Below are 13,470 nucleotides of genomic sequence, written 5' to 3' on the forward strand. Positions count from 1 at the left end.
GGGCACGACTGTGTGACTTTCACTTTCACTGTAGCAACTTAACAACAACACAACAAAAGCAGTTCTTACAGGTTCATGATAGAAGTGAAAAAGCATAATCTCTGAACAGAGTGGTGCGGCTTTGAGATAAATTGTTATGAAATGAAAATGGAATGAAATGAGTGAGTCCACTGTGGGACAATGCTGATTTCAGATTCAAGGGCCCAATATTCTTCTGTCTGCCCTCCATCTTTTTTTTTTTTGGCCACACAGCTTGTGGGATTTCAATTCCCTGACCAAGGATGGGTCTCACAACAGTGAGAGCCCAAAATCCTAACCTCTAGACCACCAGGGAACTCCCTGCCCTCCTACTTATTTACATGGTTTGGATTTGTGAATTTGGTGCACGCATTGTTCTGCTTTGAGATATTAACCTTTTCAATTACCACTCTAATATTATTATACACAAAACCCAATAAACTATAAATCTCCTTACATTATAATATCAATCATATAAAGTGTGTCTTTACTGTTATGATGAAAGTACATTACTATGAAAACTGAAGTTTGAAAAATGTCCATACATAATTTTAACTACCCAATATTTTAAGATTATGATCATAAGTTTTCAGGATACAAGTTCTTAAATGTGAATAGCATTTCTTAAACTGTGATTTGTAACAAAACTGATCACTGTTAAAGTAGGAAATTTGAAAACAAAAGGTGATCTTTGAAAAGTTAAGGATATAATAATACTTCAGGAGGATAAAAACTGCAATTGATAAAAGTTTACATACTTCACCTGATTCTACTTTCTATGAATCAAGTTTAAAATGAAGAAAAAACTAAAGAAGAAGTGCAGACTATTTCTTAAAAAAAATTTAAAAAAAATTTTACTTTTTGTACACTCTTTCTTATAAAGTAAGCTGCTGCTCCTGCTGCTAAGTCGCTTCAGTCGTGTCTGACTCTGTGCGACCCCATAGAAGGCAGCCCACCAGGCTCCCCCGTCCCTGGGATTCTCCAGGCAAGAACACTGGAGTGGGTTGCCATTTCCTTCTCCAGTGCATGAAAGTGAAAAGTGAAAGTGAAGTTGCTCAGTTGTGTCCGACTCTTTGCAACCCCATGGACTGGAGCCCAGCAGGCTCCTCCATCCATAGGATTTTCCAGGCAAGAGTACTGGAGTGGGGTGCCATTGCCTTCTCCAAGTAAAAAGCTACAGGAAAGTGAGTAAAAAGCTGTAAGTGAGTAAAAAGCTACAGGAAAACAATGTGATTCATTATTAGAACACACACACACACACACACACACACACACACACACACATGACCTGCACGTGATTTGATGATCTTCTGAAGAGATTTTTGGGGTGCCCTAGCAGGCGGTGGGTTGGGTATACAGAGAACTTGAAGGTGAAATCCAGGACACTAGGTTATACTGATGGCTCTTCTTAGGCAACACGTCTTCTCTCTCACAAAACCAGCTCACTGGGTATGAATTACTGGGCGATGGACCACCAACGCTGTAATTACAGGCAATATGGCTTTCAGAAAAATATACAGAAGATATAATTCCAGGCCTAGACCGATGTTTTGTGACAAAGTCATACTCAGCACTCCAACTTGCTACTGAATAGCCAAAGGTTTAAGAGATTCATGCAGTTTGACACTCCAGGGTCGAAAGATCCTTTTGGGGGCCACTTCTACTCATGGAAATAATGGAAACTATAGCTGTTAGTGGAGATTAAAAACTTTCATCAAAACCAAAGCAGACTGCAGAGCGGGCAAAGCTGTTTTTAGTTCATTTTAATTTAATTTGTTGCATAGATTCGTTATACAAGCAGACTATTTAACTATGAGAACTTGTAAGGGTGGAGTAGGAAGTCATTACCACTGACACCTAACAGGTGAACTGAAACAGACCACGGCGGCAAGTCCCTCCGTAAGGAATAAGAAGTAACTCTTTGCCAATGAAGGAAAGGGATTTTATTCAGCACCTAAAGCGGGCTAAGTAATCACTCCGATAAGATCTCATTTAAGGATTTCTAAAGGTGGAGATGGTCTTCCGGCTTAAAAAGCATATGCTGTCCGCTCTGCTGTCGCTTGTGTGTGGAGTGACAGGTAAGTAAAAAAATAAGGGGGGGCGGTAAACAGCAAAAAAAGAAGGATACATTTGAAATAAATAGGTAACCAGGTATTTTTCGAGTTAAAGTAAGAGAGCTCTTTCTCAGCTAGGCGATTTGCAACTCATCCAAATTCAGGAAATAACTCTTGGAAGAGAATAAACTTAGTTCTGAAAAACATGCGCGTCCAGTAATATCCGAAAACACGTGGCGGGGGCGGGGCAATCGGGCGCAACAGCAGGCAGGACTCTAAGTCCCAACAGCTCATGCGGCAGCTAAGCCGGACTGCTCAGGTAGAGTCGGTGCACCGGCTGCTGGGACTTGTAGTTTTCACTCCTGCGCCTCCCCGCGGGTTTGCGACGTTTAGCGACTATCGCGCCTGCGCCAGCGCCGGCTGAGAGGCTGGTGCCGTGGCGGCTCGTGCCGGGTGATGCTAGGCGGCTCCCTGGGCTCCAGGCTGTTGCGAGGTGTGGGTGGGACTCGCGGGCAGTTCAGGGCTCGGGGTGTCCGCGAAGGTGGCGCAGCCATGGCGGCGGGGGAGAGCATGGCTCAGCGGATGGTCTGGGTGGACCTGGAGGTGAGTCAGGTCGCTCAGGGGGACAGGGGAGACGAGTGAGTTTTCTTGGGTGGGACCGAGTAGCCGAGCGTGTCCGGGGAGAGCAGCGGTGTCTGGATCTCAGGTGTGGCAGGTAAGCGCCTCCCGGCTGCGGGCGGCGCGGGGCAGGTCGAGGGACCGGAGTCCTGCGGGTGTTGAAGACTGTGCGGGACTGTGGGGTTTCTTTTCCAAAGGGAGGTGTCATCCATATGGCTTCCCTTAACCCCCAGTTCCACCCAGATGTGGACCTCCCTAACGCGGTGGTGGGCTTCGGGTCCCTGGGGTAGGGGGTGGGCACAGCAGTTCTGCTAGACCCCACTTCCCCAGCCTTACGGGACCCTAGGTGGTTAGAGCCAGATGGGATTCCGGAGATGACTCAGCCTTACCCCATACTCCATAAAGGAGAAAACTGAGGCCCAGAGAGAGAGAGAGGATTCAGCTCGTTCAAGGTCGTGCAGTTAGTGAGGGTCGAAGCTGGGACTGCAACCCAGTTCTGATCCCTTTAGGTTTTCCATACTCAGCCAAAGATTCTCCTCTCCCTTGAGCCTCACTTCTCTCGTATTTGAAACGGGGATAATAACATTGAATTGTGATGAAGATCAAGTGCTGTAATTAATATGAAAACTTTGTAAACTCTGCAGAGATGCAGTGAAGTTAGTTGTCTAACTCTTCCAAAATTGAATGCTGTCAGCACTCAATTTTGCTAACTTTGCATCTACCCCAGAGTAGGACTGGACGCCTGACATGTAGCCCGCCCTTGGTAAATGGTTGTTGAATAAATAGCCCGTATTGAGTGCCTTGAGGACTTGCCTAAGGAGCAGTATTGTCTCTTCTATCTTGGCTGTGGAATTTAAGTTAAATATGCTTGAGGGATGTCCTATTAAATAAACTTGGGTGCAGTAGGCTGTAAAGATGGTTTTGTGTGTGTATATATATATTTTGCTATATGTGTGTGTGTGTGTGTGTGTATATATATATATATATATTTTTTTTTTTTTTGCAGATGACAGGATTGGACATTGAGAAGGACCAGATTATTGAGATGGCCTGTCTGATAACTGACTCTGATCTCAACATTTTGGCTGAAGTAGGTGATGCCTTGTAATATGGCCGTACTGTCTACAGTGTTTTGGAAATCTAAAAATTGTCTCTCCCCACCCCCCTCATCTCTTTATTTAAAAAATAAAACTGATATAGATTAAGGTCCAAAATAATGTTGTGGGTCATGGTGGGCTTGGTACTAGAACCAAAGTAATCCATCTCAGAGCCTAGTATTTTTCAAGAGTTATGGCAAAAATTCGGAACTATAAATTCGATCATTTATTAAGAGCTTAGTATGTGCCAGGCACAAAAATGCTTTACATGTATTCACTCTTAATTGTTACAGCAACTATAAGGTAAGTACTGTTATACTCATTTTATGGAGAGAGAAGTGTTGGTACAGAGTTGTTGGGTAATTTGCCCAAGGCCATCTGGCTAGTTATTGGACAAGCCAAGAGTTTAACCAGGCAGTCTGAGTAAAGGGCTCGCAACCAATAAGACAGCCGACTACAGTCACGCCAGGATTGGTGACTCATGCCAAAGTTGACTTCTTTGTATCATAACCTTAGCTTTAGCTAGACTTCATATATCCAGTATCTACCGTTTCAGCCAGGGCATGTGATTCATCTAGATCATTATTAAGATTTTAGAATTTCTGTTGATACAGAGCCATGAACTCTCCTGTTGACACAAGGGGCATGATTGAGGTTTTAACATGCTGCTTTTAACTGAAACATTAAGCAAAACAAATAAAACACACCTGTTGCAGGTTGCCTTTCAGCCACTCACAAAGCATTTAATAAGTATATGACAGCATCTCATTGGTAGAGGGTGAAGGCCCTAAATAATCCTGTCATACTATCAGCTGTATTAGAGGCAGTGAGGAACTCCAGAGTAGGAGTACAGGTTTAACTAACACAGGTTTGTTAGTTTCTGCAGCGTCTGATTGATGTGTTACTGGCACTGGATACATTTCACAGATCAAACCTTAAGACTTCCACTTATTTTCTTGGTGGGGTAAGGGAGGAGGAGCCATTTTAGATAAATTGTTACTTCTGTGGATTGCCAGGCAGACATTGTGAAGTTCCTCCTGGTGTATCAGCTGAGGGAGAATCATGCTACTTTGTATTTCTTGTAGCAGCAACTACCTCTTTTTTTTTTTCTTAAATAGACAGCCACCCCTACCCCTCCCAACATGGCAACTTTATATAAATCTTGAGTTTTCGGTTTGGTTGTTTTTTCCTGTCACTTGGAATTTTCTAGAGGTGAATAGTGAAGAGAAGTGTCTTTATTCACCAACCTTACTTACCCTTGGCTGGAGAAGAGTTTTCCCCTCAGACTGTTGATATAATGTGAAATACTGACAGTTTAATGGACCAGTTACTTGATATGTACCCTGGAGGAAATTTGGGTCTGTAGTCTCACAGCTGCAGATGAGTGTGGCATTTGTAAATAGACCCAGTCGGATGAGGATAAGGATGTTAAAAAAAAAAAAAAGAAAAAAAAAAATTGCTACGGGCCTGTTGGCACTGAAGTGTCAGTTCTTTGGAAAATGTTTTGTTTTTGTATACAAGTCTGGGGAAGATGTTTTATGTTAGAAGAACAGACATCCCACCCCAGAAATTTTTCTGTAGGTAGCTTAGTGTGCCATACTGTGATCTAGAGTTAAGTTATATAGTCTTAAGTTGATAGACATTGGCTTTTTCCATCATAGTTTTTTTAGAATTGTGTTTTGTGATATGAGGTTTTTGGTTTTGTTAAAAAAAAAAAAAAAAAGTGTTGCCAAAACAAGGTCCTGGGGACTTCCCTGGTGGTCCAGTGGTTAGGACTTCCTGCTTCCAGTGCAGGCTGGGGTGGTGGGGCTGTGGGTTCGATCCCTGGTCAGGGAACTAAGATCCCACATGTTGTGTAGCACAGCCAAAAAAAAATTAAAAAATAAAAAGACAACCAATAAAAAAGGGCCTACTGAATAGCACAGGGAACTATATTCAATGTCCTGAGATAAACCAGAATGGGAAAGGACATATGTATAACTGAATCACTCGTCTACACAGCAGAAATTAACGCCAACACTGGGAATCCACTACACTTCAAAAAAAAAAAAAAAAGTTATCAGAGCACATATTTTTGCTTCTTCATGGAGATTGCCATTGCCCGTTTTCTTGTTTGGCTAAAACTCCTTGTAGCTGTCAGGCCTATTTTAGTCAAAGTCTTGCCATTCCTCTCAGTAACTGCAAACTACTTTGACCACCTCTGTAGTGATAATACGTTGGATTTAGAGTCTTTTTTTTTCCCCCCTCAGTTCAAATATTCATATCTGTAATTTCTTTTATCCTGGTAACATCCCTGTCAGGGAAAGGGGAGGGGTGGTCTGTTATCTCCATCTCCCAGAAGGAGAGACTAGGAGGTGACTTGCTTTAATGCCACAAGTTGAGCTTCTGTGTCTGCTGGAACTCTTGACTCTCAGGTGATTGTTCAGTTAACTGGAGCTGAGAATTTCAGGGTCAGGTTTTCTTTTTTGTAATCTTTCAGATGCCACCAATTACTTTTTCAACTGTCAAATGTGAAAATACTGTTAAAATTAAACAGTGTAGCTTTATGCAAAACATATGTATTGTGAGCTGTTGGTTTTTTCAACAGCTGTTCTTCTCTTGCCTGATCTTACTCCCCAACGTTTTTGTACTTTTGTAGTATTTTAGTATTTTGTATGCATATACAAATGTGTGCATTTCTTTTAAACAAGTGTAAGTGAACTCCTAAGCGTATACATACTGTTCTGCAATTTGCTTTTTGTTTTTTACTTGGTAAGATAGGAACTGTTTATAGTCAGTGGTTGGCAAAGCCTTCTCTAAAAAAGACCAAATATTAAATATTTTAGGCTTAGATACCACATACCTCTCTGTCACATGTTTGTGTTTTACAACCCCCTTTACAAATGTAAAAATTGTTGTTAGCTTGCTGGCAATTAAAAGTGCCAGAAGCTGAGGCTATAGTTTGCCAACGCTTGATAGGTATCTATGTCCTTTATTAAAAAAAAAAAAAAATTTTAATTGGAGGATAATTGCTTTACAATGTTGTGTTGGTTTCTGCCATAGGACAGTGTTAATCAGCCCTAAGTATAGATGTGTCCCCTCCCTCTTGAACCTCCCTCCCACGCCCTGCCCCATCCCACCCCTGTAGGCTGTCACAGAGCACCAGATTGAGCTCCCTGTGTCAAGCAGCAACTGCCCACTAGCTATCTGCTTTACATATGGTAACGGGTATTTTTCACTGCTGCTACTCTCAATTCGTCCCACCCTCTCCTTCCCCTGTTGTGTCCAGAAGTCTGTTCTCTATGTCTGTGTCTCTATTCCTGCCCTGCAAATAGATTCATCACTACCGTTTTTCTAGATCCCATATGTGTGTGTTAATATACAATATTTGCGTTTTCTCTTTCTGATTTACTTTACTCTCCATAACAGGCATTAATCGGCATTTCGGTTTTCAGTTGTGTACATGTGCGTTCGTCATTTTTTTATTGTCGTAAACAATGCTGGAATGAATGAGGACCACTTTTAGAGTTAGCAAAGTGCCCTCATCTTTCTTCCTTTCTCTGGTATATATGTTTACTTCTTAAAGCAGCTTGAACTCAGAAACCAAGTGTATCCCTAGTGGTTCTGGATGATTAACAGCTTTTCCTATCCACAGGGTCCTAACCTGATTATAAAACAGCCAGATGAGTTACTGGACAGCATGTCAGACTGGTGCAAGGAGCATCATGGGAAGGTAACATTACCACATGGTAGCATTGCCGCTTTGGGGATCAGTAACAAGCTTGTTGCCCCCACACCTGAGTCCTAGACCCTTGTTGGACGGTATTTTTAGAAGGGATAGACGAAGATTGCTTGGCAAGTCTGGGAAACTGCTTGCTTGTTCACTTCATCTTTGGGATCTCTCGAGACCATCTTCTCCTGAATGTCCTTTTTTTGCCTCTCCTGCACTCAGTCTGTCTTGAGTGCATTGCGGATTATCAAGTGTTGCTCAAGTCAGTCTTTGGGATAAGGTTAGATATCAACTTTCAGAGAAAGGAGAACGCTGCTCTCCTGTTACTGGTTGTTTCTTCCCAGAGGTTGTATCCTTGGACCTTGAGCACCATGTTTTCTGACCATGGGGAAATGCTGTTAACTATCAGGAACATAACTTATTTGACTTGGATTCTTTAAAAAAAAAAAAAAAAAAATCACTGCAAAGATGGCAGTTTCAGTTTGAACTTGAGCTCTGTAAATGGTCCGTCTCTGATTATATATGCCCTCTTTAGAAGTGGAGTTTCATATCTGGATGCCTTTGAAAACTGACTTCGTGTGTCTTGGTGGGGCTGGGGATTCTCTCTTGCAGTCTGGTCTAACCAAAGCAGTGAAGGAGAGTACGATGACACTGCAGCAGGCAGAGTATGAATTTCTCTCCTTTGTACGACAGCAGACTCCTCCAGGGCTCTGTCCACTTGCAGGTAAAATCCAGTCCTGTGTCTGCCGTGTAGATAGTCTTCCATTATAGCGGTTCAAGAGACTGTGGTTCCAGAAAGATCCACCCAGATCGTCATGTCTTCTACTTACCCTGATTTGGATTATGCCTCTTACTTTTGTGCTCAAATTGCCTTGTATAATTTATACATGAATATCAGGGAAAATGCCCTGAAACCTGACATGAGCTCTGGGATACCCAAATTAGCTCAATAACATTTTCCCACATATTTTTATTATGGGAAAATTTTAAATATACAGGAAAGTTGGATATAGTTGTTAACCTTGTGCCATATTTATCTGTCTTATTTTTGTGGACATGTGAGAGTAAATTTCAAGCATCATGACACTTAATTCCTAAATAATTCACCCAGCATTTCCTAAGAATAAGGACCAAGAGCTCGTTGTTATATTTAAGTAACCACAAGATCCTTGTCACATTTAAGGTGATTAAAAATAATTCAGTAACATAGTCTGATATCAAGTCCATAGCTGAAATGTCTGTTTTTCAACCAGGATTTAGTCAAGACTCATGCATTTCGTTTGGTTATTCTGCCTCTTTAGTCTCTTAATCAAAAATGTATACCTGTCTTTTCCCCTTGTGACACTGACTTTTTAAAGGAATAGGCCAGTTCTGCTAGTATTTTGAAACAACTGTCATTGTCAAAGGGAGGTTAGTGTCCTGTGGTGGTGTATTTGTATTTGTAAACGTAAACTGGTATAGTTACTAACACTTTTCTGAAATATTCATAAAAAGTTTTGACCTTAAGTACTAGAGCATGTATTGTATAAAATTTCCCCCTAGCCAATGCAGTCTATTTTAAAGTTCTTATTAAAAATTTAGTATTTTTTTTAAATATAAATTACTGTGTGGAAACATGAATGTGGATATGATTAAAACTGAAATGTGAATAAAGGCTTATCTACTTATATGATTCAGTTAAATTTTTAGTGTTAGTGGTGTGGATTTTATGATACTGGGAGAAAATTTGCACATCTGGTATTAGCTTTAAAAGTAACAGATTTGAGCATTATTTTAAGTATGTGGAATGGTAGATTCATCCTTTTGTCTGTAGAGTGCCATTTACAAATTTATTATGAGCTAAACTGAGACTAAATATGCTGAAATCTGCACTTGTAATCTAATCAGATACACTCAAACCTAATTTAGAAGTTTTGAGATGCTTTTACACATTGTTTGAATTTATAAAAAAAAAATCATCTCCAATTAAATACGGTTTATGAATTTTTACGTCCTCTTGTGTACCACTAGAAATACACAGATAACGTATGCTTCGTGTCTTTCTAGGAAATTCAGTTCACGCAGATAAGAAGTTTCTTGACAAATACATGCCCCAGTTCATGAAACATCTTCATTATAGAATAATTGATGTGAGCACTGTTAAAGAGCTGTGCAGGTAAGGGCTGTATTTAGGATCCATTCAGTTGCCTCATTTAGCATGTTTTACTTTAGAATTTGTGCAGAGTAATTGAATAGAGCTGTAGAACTAACGGGGCCAGTTGGGTGTATAACTTCCTCATCCTATTCTTGCTTGAACTGGTGAGTCCTGGGGAAAGAACATCAAAAATCTTCCATATAAATTTCATTAATCCATAAAATTTATTGAACACCCATCCCTGTGTTGCATGTTGGCCAATGTGCTAGGGACATAAAGCCCTTAAATGCTTAGAGTCTAGTGAACTGACAGATAACGTTAAAAAAAAAAAAAATCCCCCTGGGACATGTACTGTGTGATGACTTCGGTCAGGGAAAAGTGTGTGTAGAATTTTGCGGGCATGTGAGAAGGAGCACCCAACTGCAAGAGTGAGGAAGGTGGGGAGTTAGTGGACACTTCACATAGAAAATGGCTTTCAAGTTGAGATTTAAAGAAGAGTGGGCGTTTTCCAGGTATTTAAGGTGAGGAGAGAGCATTCCAGAGAATGGGCAGAGGTTCGGAGATACAGGGTACAGGAAGGTAAGGGTGATATGATGAGATAATTCTGATTAGAACGTGGCAAGAGGGAGAAAGACTTGTACCATCTTGGAGAGAGGGAGCTAGGGAAATGGCAGTGGGTGGCAGAAGCTGTGTGGATGTAGCGTGTTGGAGAAGATCAGTAGCAGGGCCTTGAGTGCTTGAATGGGGGTGTGAAGACAGGGAGGAAGTATAAAGTGTTTCCAGTTTGGGCAGCTTGGTGGGTGATGGAACTGTTCAAAGACAAAGGGGGTCATAAGAGGAGGAGGAGATTTGGCTGTTGGGGGAAGGGAGGTGTTGAGGATGGTGAGTGACCCTGTGTGTGTGGGGTTGGAAATGTCTGGTGGATTTTAGGTGGAGTTGTCCTGGATACCCGTGACAGAAGCGAGGGAGAGGACAAGGCTGGAGTTCACAGATTTGGGAATCTTACATAGTGATGATCTTGCCTGAAAAGAATCTATAGAATGAAGAGAGGTGAAGGAGGGAGATGGAGTCCCAGACAAGGTGGCAACTCCACAGTCAGAACCCAGAGGCCTTTTTCAGTGTTATTACGTTACTTGAAGGACGTAATTATTCAGTGCATTTGAGACAGTTTCCTTTGAGAGTTCCGTTTTTGCTGTGTATAGACGCTGGTATCCCGAAGAATACGAATTTGCACCAAAGAAGGCTGCTTCTCACAGGTAAGTTTGGGTCCTTTTAAGTGCTTGGTCATCTGACATGTACATAAACCCCAAATTCCTGACTGTTTGAAATAATGTCACTTATCCCTTGGGGGAAAAGTAAAGGACAACTACATAAAGATAACTTTCTTTTGCTAAGATTATCAGGAATTCTGGTCAGTTTTCTAACATTCAGTTGTGAGATAATGTATGGTCTTACCATCTCTATTTCTGTTTTGAAACTTGTGGATAACTTAGTCTGGAACGTATGTGAAATGGTGTAATTTTTCTAGTAGTGAGCAGTATTTTCTTCCCAGCAAGCATATGGGCTTATAACTATTTAAAATTTGAGCACTTTGTGTACAGTTGTACAAGGCAGTTAGCCTGATTTTGACACTTCTTAGTTTTTCAGATTGTTTTCTTATTGTGTCTGCAACCTTAGGCCCAAGTACACAGGGAATTTAAAGATCTTGTGTATCTAGAGTCCTCTTTTACTTGTTGGTGTTGTGGCCTTTTAGGAAGGACATAAGACGTGATGGGAGATGTAGCAGCTGGCTTCTAAGGGCAGCGTTTGTTTCCTCCGTGTACTGAGTCCCTACTGTGTGCCAGGCACGGTTCTAGCCAAACAGGAAGACCAAGTCCTTGCTTTAAAGAGCCTGGCATTCTGATGGTGTTTTTTTATTGGGCTTTCATGGACCACAGCACAATAATACAGGTCTGGAACAGTTGGGGCTCAAGGTGTTTTGGATTTCAGAATTTTTCAGGCTTTAGAAAGGGAGTAAGAGCCCTAACGAGGTCTGGGGAAGCATTCATCTTCAAACACGTGGCTGTTTCTATAGTAAAATGTACAGATATTCACACCATGTGGCATAACCAGTGACTGTAAATAGCCTCACATCAAGTGGGTCAGGATTTGCCACAAAGTGGGCTGTAGAAGGACTTGGGGTTTTCAGCTCTTTTTAAATTTCATTATGGTGGCTAAGATGTAGTTTAACCTTGATTTAACCAGAGGCTGTATTTTTGACAGCTTCAGCTCTCCTCCATATGCCTAAGACCTGGAAAGAAAGCAAAACTGTTGCCCTAATCAGGAAAATAACTCATAAAACTTGCTCTAAAGTCCGTGCAGTTTGATCTCAAGAAGCGGCCCTCAGCCCATCTTCAAAGCAAACTGATTTACCTGCCCGCTGTTGTAATAATGTTGAGTACCTGATTTCTCAGACTGCAACACAGGAGAAACAGCATGCTAGAGAAGAAAGAAGGCTGTTTGATGAAGCAGGCAGCCCCTAATGATAGTACAGATTGCCTCGACAGAGGAGGGAGGTCCTCTGTGGTTAGGTGCTGTCTGATTGTGGATGTTTATTATGATGGCTGAGTCACCAGTTACGTTTGAGTACATGAAAGTATTTTGTGCAGGACATCATTAAGTATCGCTCACTGTCTCCCAAACTATATGCCACGTGCTGGGAATCCCACAAGTGTGGTCGATTTAAGTTTTAGAAATATCGTGTCTACCATACAACCTCCTCTGGGGAATTCAAAATTCACACCAGTACATTAAATACTTTAAAAAAACTTCAAAAGAGGGAATGTTTAATCTAGTTTTCCCTAAATTATTTGACCCTGGAACTACCCCCCGCCCCCGGCAGAACACTTTCCCTGCTTTATGGAGCATTTTGGGAAACCTTTATCTGTTAAATTGTAGATGCCTTTTTTTGGAAGTCAGTTTTTTAAAAAAACAAGCACTTAAATTTGTTTTACTGAAGCGTTCCTCTCCTTGTTGATATCAGATAGTTGCATTTACAGTAGTACCCACTGTTCTTAAGTTATTTATAAAAAGTTATACCTTTGAAGAATGGTGATCATCTCCTCTGATTTTCGGACATTTCAACTCAGCGTGGTGTGTTTGCTTGTAGGGCACTTGATGACATTAGCGAAAGCATCAAAGAACTTCAGTTTTACCGAAATAACATCTTCAAGAAAAAAACAGATGAGAAGAAGAGGAAAATTATAGAAAATGGGGAAAATGAGAAGACTGTGAGTTGATGCCGGTTCTCGTGCCGCCACCATGCGGCTCTCTGGAAGCAGCTTCTGGTGGTTTTTTCTTTTCCCCTGGGCTCACGCTGTTTGCTTGGCCGATCACCTTCCTTCAGTTAACTTGCATCTCCAGATTTTTCAAGCAGACAGCACCTGAAAATTATTTTTCTCCTAACATGCTGTTTTCATTTATGACACAGCAACTCCTTTCTAAGTACCAGGTCACGTCCACCCCTTGGTACATACCTGTATTTGCTTTTAGACATTTCTTTTGTTTAAAAAAAAAATAATAATAAAGCTAGTTCTATTGAAATGCAGTCCTTTTTGTACTATCAATTCTTTAGTAGTTGGATTGGAAAAGGATGTGTTTTGTTTTTCTTTTTTTCCTTTTTCAGGTGGTGTGCCTAATGCTTACATTCTCATAGTGCCATTTGGAGTGAACCAAGTTTCAGTTCTGTTCAGTAGGAAGTGAACTTACTCTGTCTTGCTTTACAAGTTAATAATAGAATAATTGGAGATAGATTCAGAGAAGCAAATTGGGCCCATGATTAGTGATAGTTACCAAACTAAC

At 41.1% G+C, this 13,470-nt stretch overlaps 1 protein-coding gene across 1 annotated transcript; it reads left to right on the forward strand.

Moving 5' to 3' along the window:
- The first annotated feature begins 2,466 nt into the window (after positions 1–2,466).
- REXO2 (RNA exonuclease 2) lies at positions 2,467–13,216 on the forward strand. The gene is given in 7 exon segments (NM_001081735.2): positions 2,467–2,675; positions 3,697–3,780; positions 7,422–7,499; positions 8,109–8,220; positions 9,543–9,651; positions 10,833–10,886; positions 12,779–13,216. Coding segments are annotated over 7 exon segments (714 nt in total). The 5' UTR covers positions 2,467–2,528; the 3' UTR covers positions 12,909–13,216.
- The last annotated feature ends 254 nt before the right edge of the window (positions 13,217–13,470 follow it).

This window comes from Bos taurus, chromosome 15 (assembly GCF_002263795.3).
Source record: "Bos taurus isolate L1 Dominette 01449 registration number 42190680 breed Hereford chromosome 15, ARS-UCD2.0, whole genome shotgun sequence".
Taxonomy (NCBI): domain Eukaryota; kingdom Metazoa; phylum Chordata; class Mammalia; order Artiodactyla; family Bovidae; genus Bos; species Bos taurus.